Source organism: Wasmannia auropunctata, unplaced genomic scaffold, assembly GCF_000956235.1.
Source record: "Wasmannia auropunctata unplaced genomic scaffold, wasmannia.A_1.0 LD336061.1, whole genome shotgun sequence".
Lineage (NCBI taxonomy): Eukaryota > Metazoa > Arthropoda > Insecta > Hymenoptera > Formicidae > Wasmannia > Wasmannia auropunctata.
The window spans coordinates 421,353-438,342 of NW_012026829.1; the positions used below are offsets into that span (position 1 = coordinate 421,353).

Genomic DNA, 16,990 nt, shown 5'->3' on the forward strand with positions numbered 1-16,990 from the left:
AATTGTGCGACTGCTTGATTCAGGCTTCTCTTTCAACATCTCCGATGGTTTAACCGGCAGAATTGCTTGAAACAAAATTTAACTATATAAATTATATAATTTATTTAGCTTATTTAACTGTACAATAATTGACCTATGCTTTTTCTGTTAAATAATAAACCTTTTCATGCTGGCGCACGACGTTCATTTTTAACGTCAAAACAGCTATCAGGTGATCAAAACTGACGCTTGATATTCGTCAATTTTGACTACTGCTTTTAAACTAAAAATAAGCGTCGAGTGTCGGAACAAAATAATACCTTAAAACATTAAAAATATCCATATATTAACGAGATACCGCTATTGTGATACTGCTTTATAAATTATTGATTAAATTAATCGGAGCTTGATCGGGGATTAACTTTACACGTTAGAAAGATTGAAAATTGACACAATCGAAACAAGGAAGACACCGTAATAGGAAATCGTTGTGAAAAGATGAAAGTAAAACGAAAGCGAATGCTTTCTATAACATTTCCTTGCGCATATATATTTGTATGTATATATCTATATGACATAAACAACATCGACACGCCACTCTATACTGTATAATAAAAAAATAGAAAGGGAAACTTATTGTATAACTGTCAATTACAAACTCTGTTACATATTTCTGGACATTGCAACATCGGATAGATAAATTATCTATAGATCTATTAGTGGCAACGATTACCGAGAGAAATCTCTAACATTTCTCCCCCCTCGTATTACTTTGTATACAATAATAATACTAGCGCTGCATTTAGAAATAGGTACGGTAGTCTGACGACTCGAGTCTCTGACGACTCCAACGCGACGCGGTAGTCATCAAATAAATAAAACTCTTCTCTGAATATTATATCACTTCGCGACGCGACACGCGCGCGCCTGCTATAAATAAAATCAATATCAAATAAATATCTAACGGAACATGGACGTAACATCGACGAGGAATGCTAGTCATACGCTCTAACGGCCGATTAATTCGCTAGTAGCAATGTCGATTTCCACCAATGTAGATTAACTTTAATCACGGTTTTTTTATTTACTTTTTATCCTTTTCTAATTTTTACAAGTAGAAAAGGATACAAAGTAAGTTAAACCTGGATCAAAGTTAATCTGGTAGAAATAGACATAAAGTAGAACTTTTGCAGGCAATAAATAACGGCGCGATTATACGTTATTTCAGGTAACGATTAGTTTCATTAGCGTCCTAGAGAGATCGAGCCGTTATGGCAGAAAGTCCGGCGGCACGCCGCTCGGTAGCGTGACGCCGAGCCTGGTTGTCATGCAGGACGCGACCTTGCATCCCAATTCTAGGCAACTCTTCGGATCCCAGCGGGCCAGGACGCCGGCCAGGAAGCCAGCCACCAGGGCATCGCCGGCGCCGGTTGTGTCCACGATAGGCGTTTTAGGCACGACGGGCTGCACCTGGTGACGTAACAAACAACGTGCGAGAGAAAAAATTGAATTTCCTACCGCCTGCTGTCGCTCTCCCGATCGTATCTGTTCTCTTCCGATCGAAACGAACCTGAACGGATTGTCCCCTGCCCCACACGATTATCGCCGGCGCGTTTCCGCCCCGCGTCATGATGAATATACCGTCGTCGGCCAGCCAGTCTTTGCTATTAGCGCTAGAAACGTCCATCGTGATCCTCTTCAAGCTGTTCAGCAGAAAGGGTATGTCAGCGACGTCGTCGTACTTGACATTCAACGCCTGTGCCAGCGCGATCATTTCCCTCGCGTTGCCAAATACGATCTTAGCGTGGCCGACCATCTCGCAAATGGCCGCTTGATGATCCTTCGGAAATTAGAGGAGCTCGGGTGAACAAACGACTTAATAGTTACTAATTATATTATTTCATATAAGTTAATATTTTGCACCACATACCTGGAATATGTAAAAGGAATTAAGATTGAACGCCACAATGATATTCTTCTCCTGCGCCCGCTTGACCAGCTCCTTGGCCACGTCCAAGCTGTGCGTCACGAAATACCCTTCGATGTAAATTATTTTTACGCTATCTAATTGCAGATTGGCCTTTTTCAGATCGTCTAACGTATATACACTAGCTGCGCCAAGATTAGCGACGAGGCTGCGGGAGGTACCGTACACGAGAGACACGCACAATCCGGTAGGCAAAGTTGGATGTACGGCGTACCTAATAAAAAAAAAAATACATATTATCTGTAGATTGTAAATTTATCATATTTTGTAAAACTCTCAGTAACGTTTTTTTTTGTGAATATTACCAACCTCGCGTCGACTCCTGCGAGTCGAACTAATTTTTCTAAAATCGAACCTCTTTGATCGTTTCCGAGGTCACCGCAGAAAATACTGATTTGGGACTCGTGAGTCTCGTCACAGAGCCACTGCAAGATCCTCAATGTATTCTGCGCAGATCCTCCGGGATTTGTATACTGTTCAATCCTACAGTGTGGACATTTTTCTTTTTATACTTTATGTTTAACAAAAAATTATATATGTAACAGTGTAAACTTTTATGTATTATAATGTACATTATGACTGCATTCGAGAAGCATACTATTAGCGTTAGTATGTCATTTTATCTTCATCGTTCATTACATAACATAAAACAAGAATAAAATAATGTAATAACGCTGATAAAATTCTCCCTGAACGCAGCCTATATATTTTTTACAAATAATTGGGCAATATGTACAAATAAAAATTTAAAGAAATCAATGCTTGCACTGTATATAGTTCTTTACATGTTACATGTGTAATATATTATCATAAACATGAATCTTTTAAATATAATCAATTAGATCAAATAGAATAGATCAAATAAAATCAATTAAATACAACTCCTTGTCTGTTATTATAAACTAATATTACATATGATTTGCGTCTTCAGTGTTCTATATATCATAAATAATTTGCTGAATAAAAACGTAAAAGTATAGAATATACTCTGAATACACAAATGACAATAAATTTGAATTAAAACATTCAAATCTGATTGCATCAATATGTTATTTTGATTTTAAGCGAGGCTTAAAACTCTGTCTGTCCTTTTTAAAAAAAAAGAGAAAAAGAGTTTTGAGCCTCGCTTGAAGTCAAAAGAATGCTAGTGCGATCGAGCCTCAGAAAGAGTTAGAATTGACATACAGTGCCAAGCATACAATTGTGTTTCTAATAAATGTATTCATTAACTCCGACGGCAGATCCGCTATCAATTCCTGCAGCTTCTTCTCGCACAGCTCCGTCTCGCCGTCTATCTTGAGATTGTACTTCTTAATCAGCTCGTCGTTCTTCAGTATCACAAGAATGTCCAGCAGAGGATTGCCGAAGGCTATGACCGTTGGAAAGTCCAATCGTGCGATGGTCTTCCGCAGCGGGATCTTCTCTACCATTTTTTTTTTTCCGTATCGAAGAGCGAGTTTCTAACGTTAGCTTCCAGTGCAAACATATCAAGAGGATGAAATTACATTAATGATACAATCTCACGATGAAATAATCGAGGTATATACATGTCAGACAATCGGCGGCAGACTATATATGTATGTACTTACAAGGTCGGCAGAATCTTTCGGATCATCCTAATCTATCCTAATCTATTGTTGCGCTGAATGGGCCGAGTAATCCTAGAGCTAGGCAGAAGTTGGGAGGAGAGCAAGAATATCGCGTGCGAGGTGACGCACTGGTGAAGTTATCGCCGAATTGAACGAGACACGACTGATACGAGGCTACCAAAATTGCGGACTATGTAAAAAACAGCCGAGCGGACGCGCGGCCGCTTCGTCCGGGGTGTTCCCGCCTTCGCGTGCCGGTACGTCGTCGAGAGGATTCGCGCGAGTCGAGCGTGCACATCGGTCTCCCTCCATTCATTTCGGACAGTCACATCGCGCGCTCGTCCCGTCAGCGATTCGCCCTCACCCACCCTCACCGCGTACGTCACATTTCTTCACCATAACCTAAATTATTCCCGTGGTGGTGGAGCCTACGACCGTGGACGTGCGTGGATATCCATGAACGGAGCGTGAAGTCACTTTTCGGCCAGGCGGAGGAGGGGGGGGATCATATGGCGACATTTCGGCGCCACGTTTGAAATTTGATATATTATATCACCGACGAGATACTCTTAAAGACCGACACCCCTTTCGGGACTTAGCGTGGCAATTAATTTTATGATTTATTAATAGATCAATGTTTTTTAGACATTGTACATTGTAATTCATATGTATTATATCTTGCTAATAGTTAATTTTATTTAAAACTGCATTTTTATAGTTACTACACGAGTTCGATTATTCAGAGAGATGGTAAAACAGTTGAAAAAAAAATGTAATTTTGCGGCACTATATTTGATATTATAGCATTATAAGTATTCATACTTATTTATAAAGCATTTATATAATAAAAATTATAATCTTAATAATGTATTATTCAAATAAATCGCAAATTTATGTCAAAAGTTGATAACATCGACACTCTGCAATTACCTCCGGGCCCCCCGGGCCCATTTGCTGGCACGAAAATTTGCCCAGGGCTGTCGGTCTTTAAGAGTATCTCGTCGGTGATTATATTGTATGTATATATAGCATAATTATATATAAGTATTTGTAATTATTTATAAAGCGTTTATATGATGAAAAAATCATGATTTTAATAATGTATTATAAATTATTCGAATATATTTTATGTTAACAATAAATTTGTCAATAGTCGATAACATCGACTGTAATTATCTCCAGGCTCTTTGATGATCACGAAAATTTATTCAGGATTGATCGGTCTATTTTTATAATAAATATCTCGTCGGTGAGAATAACAAAAATGCATGAACACACATTCTTAATTTTACTACTCTTTTCTTTCTTCGGATTTTTTTAAATTTAATACAGAAATTTAATGTTGCTCCGAACGAACAACGTGGTCGCAACGTTTTTCGGAGCACATGTCGCAATTTGGAGCATTCTGCCAATGGGAAGGCTGGATTTGGAAATTGTCCTCTGGGCTGGAAATTGCGATGCAGTTCATCATCTGAGAGAGCGACGCGCTCGATGACCCACTTGTGGGAGCACACGACAGTCGACACGAGGCCGGCTGGTGTGATTTCGACGATTTTCGAAGTGTATTTGTTTATCGTAAACGCGATATTCCGATCGGGATGGTGCGCAAGAAGATAGACAATCGGATACGGGTCTTGATAGAGAATGGCGTTGCCACGGGACACAGGACGATGTTCGTCGTCATCGGCGAGAAAGCGAGAGACCAAGTAAGAGCTAAATAACTTCACGAACTTTTGGGTCTTTAATTTAATTTCAACAGTTAATGTGAATCAAAGGATTTAATTAAAAATTAAATTTAAAAGATCTAAATTTTTAATTAAATATTAAATAATTTGAGACTGTTTTTTTTATTGTTCAAAGGAATTTTGAAAGATCTCAAAATTATAATTTACTCGTTATTACTGATTTGATTCAACGCTTAGATTCTAAGAGAACTGTATTCCATAATACGCATATTAAAAGAGATATTCTTTTAGGTAGTGCTGTTGCACCACATGTTATCCAAGACTGTTGTCAAAGCTAGACCTTCCGTGCTGTGGTGCTACAAGAAGGAACTGGGCTTCAGCAGTCACAGAAAGAAACGAATGAAATCGTTGCAGAAGAAAATCAAGTCGGGTAAATTAGACGTTAATGAGGACGACCCGTTTGAATTGTTTGTTATTTCAACTAACATTCGCTATTGTTACTACAACGAGACACATAAAATATTGGGTAATACATACGGCATGTGTATATTACAGGTACGTACATATTATATATATTTTTTTTTAATCTTTATTTTACATATCTAATTATTTTGCAGTTTTATTATAACGTTGTGTTTAATATTTTCAGGATTTTGAGGCGATTACACCAAACTTATTGGCGCGTACAATTGAAACTGTAGAGGGTGGTGGAATCATTGTATTTCTGCTGCAGTCTGTGAACTCTCTGAAGCAGTTGTATACGATGAACATGGACGTTCATCAGAGATTTCGCACGGAAGCTCATAAAGTAATAATATATATATATATATATATATATATATATATATATGTATTTTGTGATGTATTGTGACGTTTTGTACAATACAATTTCTTATTGATTTTTTTATTAATTTAGGATGTAATAGGCCGATTTAACGAGAGATTTATGCTGTCGCTGGCTTCATGCACCCGATGTTTGGTCGTCGATGACCAGCTGAATGTATTGCCTATTTCCTCTCACAATTTAAGGATAGAACCTGTGCATAAATCGACCGCTTCGGAGGAACAGTCGAACTTGGATGCTTTGAAGGAGAGTCTGCAGGATACTCAGCCTGTATCTGCGTTAATTAATTGCTGTAAAACAGTCGACCAGGTAAATTAAAATGCAAAATAAATTAATGATTTATATAATATTATTAAATGTTTTCTGAACTTTGTGCGCGATTTAAATATTTTCAGGCAAAGGCGGTCCTTAAATTTATCGAGTGTATCTCCGAGAAAACTTTGAGGTCTACTGTGTCGCTGACCGCAGCTAGAGGACGCGGAAAGTCCGCTGCGTTGGGTCTTGCTATCGCCGGAGCTGTTACGTTCGGATACTCTAACATATACATCTCGAGTCCCAGTCCGGAGAACCTGAACACTCTCTTCGAATTTGTCTTCAAGGGTAGGAGTTCACGTTGAACTAGTCGTCATTTTAAAAGGCCTGTTTTTTATAGCTGAACTGCTGCACTAGTTCACAGTTTATCTTTATCTTTCTTCTTCCATTGTAGAAAGATAAAGATAAACTGTGAACTAGTCTATCTTCTTCTTTATCTTTCTACATTGGAAGAAGAAAGATAAACTCTGAACTTGTATGGCCAGTTCAGCTATAAAAAACAGACCTAAAGATATGAGAAAAATCGTCAACACGTATAAAATATGATACATTTACTCGCAGGATTCGACGCGCTCGGATACCAGGAGCATCTCGACTACGGTTTAGTGCAATCCACAAATCCAGAGTTCAACAAGGCCACCGTGCGCGTAAATGTGTTTCGAGATCATCGCCAAACAATTCAGGTGTGTAACTCCGTCACAAAGCTATGAATTCTTTTATTACATAATCATTTTTAAGAGTAAAATATATCGATACAATTTTCATTGCTTTGCAATAAGATATCCGGACTTTTTCACAGTACTGCGAATTATTATTGCTATAATAATTATTATAACATATATAGTTGTTTTAGTAGAGGATGTTGATTGTTATTGATGATGATTGTTATATACTTGTAGTTTTTTTTTTGTGCAGTATATACATCCAACAGACACCAACAAGTTAAATCAAGCGGAGTTGCTTGTGATCGACGAGGCAGCAGCAATTCCGTTACCTTATGTCAAAGCGATGCTCGGGCCTTACCTAATATTTCTCGCGTCAACTATAAACGGGTAAGAAGCATTCGGAGAAGCTTTCCTAAGATATCGACTAGATTATCCATTCTGATTCGTTAATATTTATAGATATGAAGGCACGGGTCGGTCTTTGTCGCTCAAATTGCTGCAGCAATTGAGGACGCAGACTGCTGGGTCGAATAGCCACAACGGGAAAGGCGAAAAGGAGCAGAGTGAGAAAACTCTTATCGGACGACAATTGCACGAGCTTACGCTCGACGAATCGATACGTTACAAGCCGGGTGATTTTGTAGAGCAATGGCTGTGCGATTTACTGTGCCTGAATGTTACAGCGCACGCCCCCATTCTTTCCGGATGTCCTCCTCCCGATATGTGTCAGTTGTACTATATAAACAGGTATTATTTTTTTCTTAATTAACGATACAAGTAATTTTTGCAAATGCTTGTGACTTGAGAAAAAATTAATAAATTCCTTTTTTTTTTCAGAGATACATTGTTCTCTTATCACAAGGCTTCTGAACTGTTTCTGCAGAGACTGGTCTCTCTGTATGTTGCATCGCATTATAAAGTATGTACTTCGTTTTTTCTTAACATGAAAATATGTTTTTTTTTTTATGAAATTATATTTTAATATTAACTTGATTGTCTATTAATATATTTTAGAATACCCCTAATGATTTGCAAATGATGTCTGACGCACCTGCGCATCATCTATTCTGTCTCTTGGGACCTGTAGATTCCAATAAGAAGACTTTACCTGAGATATTAGTAGTTCTTCAAGTAAGTACAATTTAATGAAATCTAAATTTAGTTGTATCTCAATTAATAGTGTAGTATAATAAGTGATCCAAATAAATTTTTGACTTTCGGATATTTTACATTTCGTTAAATCAAGTATTAAATATTAAAAAATTTAGAATGCATATATTTTTTAAATTAATTTTTAATTTTATAATTGAATTATTTATTCTGTGGATGAGAAATTTATTTTTTATTTTCTAATATACAGATTTGCCTAGAAGGCCAAGTCAGCAAAACTAGCATAAACGACGGTCTCTCGCGAGGTCGTAGGGCAGCGGGCGATCTAATACCTTGGACGATCGCTCAGCAATATCAAGACGAAGACTTTCCAGTATTATCCGGCGCGCGCGTTGTTAGGATTGCTACGCATCCCGATTACCAAGGCGTGCGTATTTCTTGATAATTTGTCGACTTATTTTGAAAAGTTGTACGAATTTGCTAAAGGAATAACAAATTGCAGATGGGCTACGGTAATCGTGCGTTGCAGCTGTTGAAGCAATACTACGAGATGAAAATACCTAATATCAGTGAAAGCGTTGTGCAAGAGCCCGTGACAGAGATAAAAAATGTCCCCGACGAAGCAGTCGGTTTATTAGAAGAAAATATCGGTAATTTTAACGTATTTATGCGTTTATCTATTCGTAATTTTAACGGTAATTTTAACGTATTTATTAATTTATTCGTAATTTTAACGATAATTTTAACGTATTTATGCGTATTTATCTATTCGTAGAATTCCTCTTCAAGTAAAATGCGAGGTTTTTTTTTTAAAATAAGATTTACTGTACAGTATTAATGCTTTATTTGTATTTGCTTGCAGAACCTCGCAGTTCGCTGCCACCGCTTTTATTGAAATTGAGCGAAAGGCATCCGGAACATCTGGATTACATTGGAGTGTCTTTCGGAGTTACCGAGCATCTGCTGAAATTTTGGAAGCGGTCGAATTTTTTGCCTGTTTATTTACGGTGTGTATATCAATGCGATAGAATAAGAGATCGATCAATTTTCAAATTCGTATGATTTTTCAGACAAACGGCGAACGACATAACGGGAGAGCATTCGTGCATAATGCTTTGTAAAATCAACGCGGAACAGGATAACGATAAGTGGTTGCAAGCTTATTGGAGCGATTTCCGTCGGCGATTCTTAAGTCTGCTCTCCTATTCGTTCAACACCTATACAGCGTCACTTGCATTGAGCATATTAATTAACAAGACAATATCTTTAGAATCTATCGGTAAGTATAATTATATTAATTATTAATAATCTATTATAATATAAGTTATATTAAGTGATAACAGTAGTTGATATATAAATCCTGAAACGGATTATTATTCACTTCATACTTCAATCGATCTGTTATAAAATCAAAGTGTATATATTATCGCCGACTACTCCAACGTTATACATATTAAAAAACTAATTTCTCCACTCATATGCTAGAAATTAATTTCTATCAAGACACGTCTTAATTAACATAATCATAGATTTAAATTAAACTCGAAATGAAACTGTTTCAGCGTTGAATAAGGAAACACTAAACGTTCACTTTACATCGTACGATCTGAAGCGCTTACAAATGTACAGTAACAACATGGCAGATTATCATCTGATTATGGATTTGGTGCCGTCGTTAGCCCGTCTGCATTTCTTAAATATGATGGACGACATTCATTTCTCGCCAGTGCAGTCGGTAGGATATTTCGGACGTTTCTTGATACATTTATTTTATACCAAACGTATTTCTTGTTACTGTAAAATATGTAATAATTTCTAGGCAATTTTACTTGGCTTGGGTCTGCAGCACAAAACCGTCGACAAATTGGCGGAGGAATTGAATCTACTGTCTTCACAGTTGCTCGGTCTGTTCAATCGTATAATACGTAAATCGATTCAATATTTCAACAGAATCGCGGAGAAACACATCGAGAGCACTATGTTGACCACAGAATCGGTTAACGGAAGCGAAGTAAAAGTCGATCCTCGGGGTGGACAAAGTTTGCACGAGGAATTAGAAAGCGCAGCTAAGGTTTGCACTTTGCATAATTAATTCTCTAATTAATTCTCTAATTCCCACTTATGTAAGAAATGTCAAAATAACGTTCTATATTGTAGGAATTAAAAATTAAGCAGAAAGCGGAATTAGAGAAACTGAAGAAAGAAAACTTGGAGCAGTACGCTATCAAAGGATCGGAAACGGAGTGGACCAGTGCGCTGTCCAGCAAGCACAGTAAAAATCTTATCTCCATAAAGACCGGTGAAAAGAGAACAACATCGGGAGACGATAGCATACAAGAATCTGAGAAAAAACACACGAAGAAGAAAAAGAAACGTACATAACTTATGTATCATGCGAAACAAATAAATTGATTGACGGTTTTATAAAAATGATTATAGAAGTCTTCTGATTGATAATATATTTATTGCAAAAATTATAATTAGAAAAATATAGAATATATAGGTTTAATAGACATCACAGACCTTTTCTTCATAATTATAAATATTTTTACACTTCGTATTTATAAATATTTTTACATTTTACTTTAAAAATATGTTAATAGCTAAAAGGTTTGAGGTCTATAAATGTAAAATTGTTTCTAGATTCACGTAAATTGTTTCTAAATTTCGCGTAATAATTACTATTTCAGATCATTTTATATCGAAGAAATTGTTTTCTATAATATATTTCACACATTGGCAAATTAAATTTCTCTCATGTTGTATAGCACGCGAAAGTAATTTTTCTAATAAGCTACTATGTCTACGTGGATTTTTCACATTTTTGTAACTAATTTGATTTGATTCGCGGGTTTGCTTATCTTCATTTTTACCGACGGTATTTTTAAATTTGTTATTTGATTCATCACTCGCGTTAGTACAAGATTGCGTATTAGAAGCTTGCGCGGATGGATTTTCTTCATGAATAATATTTCCTTTCATTTTATCATCCTGCAGATTCTCCGTATTTATCATTTCATCATCCTGTAGATTCTTCGTTTTTATCATTTTATCATCTCGCAAATTTTCCATTTCTGTCATTTTATCATCCTGCAAATTCTCCGCTTCTGTCATTTTATCATTCTGTAGATATTCCGTTTTTATTCTTTTTATCGACACTTCTTCTGGACCATCATCTAAAAACAAAAATTGCCTTAGATTGCTTTATGAAAAAATATTTATATCAATAAGAAATTAACTTTTAATAATTGCACAGACTTCGAGACATTAGAAAATATAAATGATAAAGGACTAGTATATTCGATTACAATTAACAAGCATTAAGATTTGCATTATTTACCGTCGTCTTCACTTTCGTAATCCGCTACTAAGCTAAACTGTGTAGGCAAACTAGTTACAGTCGGTGTGTGGTCAGTAGATTCGGCTGCTGTAGGTGCTTGCGGTAAATCTTCCTCATCCGAGATATTATCAATAATTTTTTCATGCAAATCTATTCCGTTCATCTGTTCGTCTAAGCAAGCCACATCATCTTGCAAATTGCCTACAGCAAAGAATCAATTTTATCTAATATTTTATAAAATGATAAAATAATGGAACAAAATTTTAAATCATTAATATAAACTAATTAGAGATTGTAATTGACTTAAATTAAATTTTACAATTCAAGATTGATTTTCAATACAGAATTAAAATGTCAATTAATTTAAAACATTTCTAGGCTCTCAGAGCTTTCTCTATTCAACATTGCAAAGTAAACTATATTCAAAACTGATACAAATCTATATCCATATAGCTTACCTATACCAGCAAACGGATGTAAACCTCTATACGTTTCTTCTTTATGTACATGACCGTTTGTAATTTCGCGTGCAATACGTTTGCGAGGCTTGCGTCTTTTCTCGCGTGTGTTCGCCGTCTTCCTTGTATTCGTTCGTACATTATAATTCTGCTTGATTACCTCTCCCCGTTGTAGCTTTTCCAGCTGTTCTGCCTTGCGCAACTTTATGTTGCTCTCGGTGGGATACCTCCTGTTTTTTTTTTATTCGGGAAACACAAATTTTTGTTACCTGTACTTATTACAATGCATTTGCAGGTTTATTCAACTTACTTCTTCCGCTCCATTATCCATTTCTCGATATCTTCCGGCGTCGACAGATCCTTCATCCTCTGGTACAAACCGGTACGATGCTGCATACTAATGTGTTTCTCTACGAGCAGTGGATGCGCCGAAAACTTGCAGCCGTCAATTCCGCAAAGCATGTGCGTGCTTTTGTGCTCGGTGAGACCAACCTCGGACGGGAAGTCTCTGTCGCAGACCTCGCAATAGTAAGTCGCGTTGTCGTCGTCGGAACTGACGTAATTTTCGTCTCTCCGATCATCGTACTCTTCGTCAACCGGATGCAGGTGAGCCTAAAAATCGTCACCCTTCTTTTTCACACAAAGATCTTGGCTATAAGCTTATTTGCTCGTAACACATGAAACACAATACGTTGTTATTCGTAATCCTAGGTTGTTTACAATTTTACTGAACAACTTTGTCACTAATCCATTTGTCTTCAGTTATAAGCAAATATAATACCATAATCTTGTACCGTGCGTCTATTATCAATGATTTACCTTCTTGTTAATAAATGATTATTGTGCAGATAACATCTGAAGCTATGGGGTATTCAGTCGGGGTATTCAGAAATTCTATACATATAAAACGTTTACATTTAAACAACTAAATAAATTTGCGCACATTTTGTCGAAGCATTAATTAATCATTTTTCGTATGGTAATATACACTTGTGTGTAGTGCATTTTACTCTCTCTTGCAATATTAAAGGCTCGTTGAAATATTTCATAAATTGTATAAAATATTTTCTTTCTCTTTATAATCGCAATTGTATATTTTTCTCCATAAGTAATCAGTAATATATATATGTTAACGCAATTCTATTCATATTTTATATTCTAAAAATAAGATTTATGTACTTTTATCATCTCGTATACATTAATCACTGCTTCATCAGTCTTTAGATGTAAATTATTAAATTGGAAAATTTCACAAAAGATTATTTTCATATTTCAGAACGATTGTTTCAAACGTCCAACTTTAGTGATTTGTAATGACAAGAATGAATGGGGAACACCACAGAATTAGAACTTATAGAAATATGATTTATTCTTATAATACGCATTTCAATTACAAATTCATTTTTCTTTATGTCATTCTATATTTTCTGGAAGTTATTTATGAAATGAAGTATCTCTTAATTATGATACATATAAATGTATAGATATATATATATATATGTGTGTATTATATAAATATATATATATATATAACCATGATCATTTATAAAAGTGAGCTAAACTAACAGAGCCACAAGCTACGTCAGACTTTCTGGTATACATTAAAATTGTATTGTAACTCGTTTTGTAAATAATTTATAAATTCGTCATCTATTTTAATGTCACGATTTAAACACCATAACTCTATTACTATACATCTTACACATAGGTATAGCTTGCGGCACTGTACACTGGCCATGTACGATTAGATATGGAAGGAAGAACTTTGAGAAAAATTTATTCACAAGCGGCCAGTTTTTACATGCCTGATGAAAAATTATTACATCTAATTAACTGTACTCGTTACAAGTGCTTATGTAATGAACTATATCCGACACTACGTCTGTATGGAGTAGATAACACATATCAATATATAATATATATATATATAAAAAGACAAATCGTTAATTCTCACAGAGATAGTCTAATGCTCTAAGACTATTGTTATTTCAAGTAGCTGCTATTTTTCTCAACATTATCCTTGTCAGTAAGTTTTTAAATAATACACACTTACGATGTAAATAATATATAAAAGTCATCACGGTAAACATTGAAAAAATAATGAAAAAAAAGAGAGATAAAGTATCTACATATATATATATCAAGATCGTACTGAACTTATAGCGATGATGCGGGTAAAAAAAGTTTGCTAGATAGTATCAAAACATAAGGATCAAATCGTTCTGAAGTTTGAAAACAGATACTTGTGCTGTATGTAATTTGAATTCTTTAACAGGAGGAGTAGCCTCTTAAGCTTAAGACTGTGCCTGTTCGCTGGAAGGCTGCGTCTCCTCTGTTTGCTCCGTTTGTTCTGATTGTTCAGTTGAATTCTCAGTTTTCTGAACACCCCCGGATTCATTCGTATTGCTATCATCTGTTTTCTGATCACCCTGTAAAATCAAAGTAAGCCATCAACGTTGAAGGAAACAGACCGGATCTTCGTCGCACAATGACTACCATACGTTTGCAGAATATAGAGTTTAGAGTTAGGAAAAAAAAACGTACGTCTTATAATAATATATTTGCTATTAACTCATTCCCACATCTTAATTTATATTGCACATTTTACATTTGTCATCAAGAAACAAAATGTACCATATACAATATTTGCGTTCTATTAGAGAAAAAAAAACAAAATATATATATATATATATATATAAATCTGAGATGCATAGTAACGTCTCGTGTGACTCCTCAAGAAATATACCTAAATCACCATATATTAACTCATGCTATTATCATCATATCTAATTTTAATATTAAAAGAAAAATCATTGGTCATACGTAATAATTGGAAAAGTTGTAATCCATTCCTCTATTAGAAAAATCAATCAGTTCATGCTTTTACTTTTAGAACAAGACGTAAACAAACATTGCATTACTTCCTCCTAATTTTGAAAAATATTCAATTACAGTAAGTTTAATTTTTTTCATATACAACGAGATAGCGTGCAAAAAATTACTGTGCAAATTAACTCTCATCTATGTAATAATTTGTGCATTACGCATATTCTAACACATACACAGCATGCACACCCACATTCATTACATTGCATACACATTTTAAAATAATAAATAAATTTACATTAAATGATATAGACAAAGATAAAAAGAAAATGAAAGTTATTAAAATATTATGCAAAATTATACTTATTTCTCCTTTGTGAAAAGTATTTAAGAAAGTAAAATTTCATGAATAAAAATAAAATAAAATATAAAACAATTTCAAAAAATTTTGTCATAACAGAGACAAAAAAAGATACCTGTTCGGGATGTTTCGCAAGGTATTCATTTTTTGCATCTCTTATCATCCTTGTTACTTTGTTTCGAAGATCCTTAAATTCCTCCCATTCTACGGCATCTTTGTTCTTTTTTGCCTTAGCGTACAGTTTGTTTTTTCTTTGAATCTCGTTACGAATTTCGTCTGTCATCCATGGCTTTTTTAATTCTAATTCCTAGACAATTACATTTTCCAATAAGATTTGAGTACCAAAACTTAACAGCTAATATAAAAATTTTTCAGAATTTAACTACTTTATTCAATACTTTATCTTTTAAATCTATGACCGACGGGAATAAATGCGATCGTCGAATCAAACAAATCAAGAGTATTTTAATATTTTTCCCAAGATTAATATGCGATTCACGGATAAGAACAATTTTAACAATGAAACGGAGGAAGGGGAGGGGAGAGGGTGGGGGGGGACCAAAGTACGTACTTCGATCTTGACCTTTTTCGCGTTATTTATCGCCTTGCCCTTGGCGTTCCCGTTGCCGAACCTCATGTGCGGCCTCATGTGCGGCATCATCTGCGGCGGTGGCGGCAACCGTCGCGGCCACGGCCGCATGGGCGGCCCGCGCGGTAATCCGGCGCCACGCGGTCCCATCGACGGCACGATGGGCGCCAAGCCGCGCGCCCTCGGGCCGCCGGGGGGGAACCTCGGCAGCATGCCGTTCGGCCGGGACACGCCGCCGGCGCCCGGGCCGGGTCTCGGCGGCGGCGGCAGCCTCTGCCGCGGGCCACCCGGGCCGAACATCGGCGGCGGGAGCATCCCCCGCGGCGGCATACCGTGCGGCACCAGTCTACCTACGAACCTGGGCGGCGGGAGCTGCCGCATGCCGGCCGGCGGCAGCCTAGGCCCCATGAGCGGGCCCCGGTTCAACGGGCTCATTATCCTACGGTCTCCCACCTGCTCCCTCCTCGGGGACGCACTCTCCTGCTCCGCCTCCTCCACGGACAAACGGAGCCGCGCGAACTCGCTCGCGAGGCGATTGTCCTCCCCACGATGCGACCACGGACGCGGAACCGCACCACGCTCGCTCGGCACGCGGTGGTCGTGAGCGAGGTTATGGGGCCGCTGTTGCGTGCGACACGCGCGCGAATCGTCGTCGTCGTACCGACGACGCGAGGGAGCCGCTGGGATCTCACGCCGCTCGCCGTGCGAGAACTATCGGATCGCGCGTTGCTCGGGCGCGGACGAATACGACATCGCACACGCGGGGTTTCTTCGCGCGACGTAAAACGAAATACCGTACGAAGAAACGCGAGAGAGACGAAAGATCGCGAATGCCTTCCACAGCTTCCACTTGCTAAGTGCTCTTTGTCGTCGTTCTTCTTTTTCTCCTTTACACGCGGATCCGCCGCGTTCACAAACGCATTCCTTCCTAATTTCAACATGGCGACACGTTTGGCGGTCTTTAAGCCGGTATCAGGCATTGGAGAATTGAGATTAAGATTGAGATTGAAGATTGTCCAATCACATTATAGATCGTGATCTGCATTGCAATTGACAATATTGCTGCGTTCGGCAAACAAAGCAGCTCGGTTTATATACATATTTGCATATATTATTAAGATAATTTACTAAATTTTGTTTATAACAATACTTGCCTGTGCATTAAATTTAATTGCACGTTTATTATTGTACGAACTTAACCTCTATCTGCTCTATCATTATCGGTAAAAATGTCAGTAGTCATCA

At 37.0% G+C, this 16,990-nt stretch overlaps 3 protein-coding genes across 3 annotated transcripts; 1 reads left to right on the forward strand and 2 right to left on the reverse strand.

Annotated features, from left to right (window-relative positions):
* Positions 1 to 77: 77 nt before the first annotated feature.
* On the reverse strand, positions 78 to 4,087 carry LOC105450395 (adenosine kinase). Its single transcript, XM_011690195.1, has 6 exons — positions 3,556 to 4,087; positions 3,197 to 3,436; positions 2,276 to 2,449; positions 1,910 to 2,180; positions 1,550 to 1,819; positions 78 to 1,449 (listed from the first exon to the last, which is right to left on the reverse strand). The coding sequence occupies exons 2-6, from the start codon at positions 3,394 to 3,396 to the stop codon at positions 1,249 to 1,251; spliced, it is 1,116 nt and encodes a 371-aa protein (XP_011688497.1). The 5' UTR covers positions 3,397 to 3,436; positions 3,556 to 4,087; the 3' UTR covers positions 78 to 1,248.
* Positions 4,088 to 4,950: 863 nt separating this feature from the next.
* Positions 4,951 to 10,603, forward strand: LOC105450397 (N-acetyltransferase 10). The gene is made up of 17 exons (XM_011690196.1): positions 4,951 to 5,261; positions 5,532 to 5,795; positions 5,890 to 6,048; positions 6,157 to 6,393; positions 6,480 to 6,684; positions 6,958 to 7,079; positions 7,312 to 7,448; positions 7,521 to 7,808; positions 7,899 to 7,980; positions 8,076 to 8,192; positions 8,422 to 8,598; positions 8,674 to 8,821; positions 9,034 to 9,178; positions 9,242 to 9,450; positions 9,734 to 9,906; positions 9,991 to 10,242; positions 10,329 to 10,603. The coding sequence occupies exons 1-17, from the start codon at positions 5,154 to 5,156 to the stop codon at positions 10,551 to 10,553; spliced, it is 3,048 nt and encodes a 1,015-aa protein (XP_011688498.1). The 5' UTR covers positions 4,951 to 5,153; the 3' UTR covers positions 10,554 to 10,603.
* Positions 10,604 to 10,780: 177 nt separating this feature from the next.
* LOC105450479 lies at positions 10,781 to 16,180 on the reverse strand. The gene is made up of 6 exons (XM_011690330.1): positions 15,728 to 16,180; positions 15,272 to 15,463; positions 12,280 to 12,581; positions 11,970 to 12,199; positions 11,512 to 11,712; positions 10,781 to 11,347 (listed from the first exon to the last, which is right to left on the reverse strand). Exons 1-6 carry the CDS (start codon positions 16,178 to 16,180, stop codon positions 10,863 to 10,865), a joined length of 1,863 nt encoding a protein of 620 aa, XP_011688632.1. The 3' UTR covers positions 10,781 to 10,862.
* Between the last annotated feature and the right edge of the window lie 810 nt (positions 16,181 to 16,990).

Excerpts from the sequence above, each read along its gene's own strand:
- LOC105450479 (XM_011690330.1), bottom strand. The coding sequence starts at position 16,180 with ATGAGCCCGTTGAACCGGGGCCCGCTCATGGGGCCTAGGCTGCCGCCG. Across the intron at positions 12,582-15,271 it reads TTGCGAAACATCCCGAACAG|GCTCACCTGCATCCGGTTGA; the intron begins GTATCTTTTTTT and ends GACGATTTTTAG. Across the intron at positions 12,200-12,279 it reads TGGATAATGGAGCGGAAGAA|GAGGTATCCCACCGAGAGCA; the intron begins GTAAGTTGAATA and ends AAAAAAAAACAG.
- LOC105450395 (XM_011690195.1), bottom strand. The coding sequence starts at position 3,396 with ATGGTAGAGAAGATCCCGCTGCGGAAGACCATCGCACGATTGGACTTT. Across the intron at positions 2,181-2,275 it reads CTCGCAGGAGTCGACGCGAG|GTACGCCGTACATCCAACTT; the intron begins GTTGGTAATATT and ends TTTTTTTATTAG. Across the intron at positions 1,820-1,909 it reads ATTCCTTTTACATATTCCAG|GATCATCAAGCGGCCATTTG; the intron begins GTATGTGGTGCA and ends TAATTTCCGAAG.
- LOC105450397 (XM_011690196.1), top strand. The coding sequence starts at position 5,154 with ATGGTGCGCAAGAAGATAGACAATCGGATACGGGTCTTGATAGAGAAT. Across the intron at positions 8,193-8,421 it reads AGATATTAGTAGTTCTTCAA|ATTTGCCTAGAAGGCCAAGT; the intron begins GTAAGTACAATT and ends TCTAATATACAG. Across the intron at positions 9,451-9,733 it reads AATATCTTTAGAATCTATCG|CGTTGAATAAGGAAACACTA; the intron begins GTAAGTATAATT and ends AAACTGTTTCAG.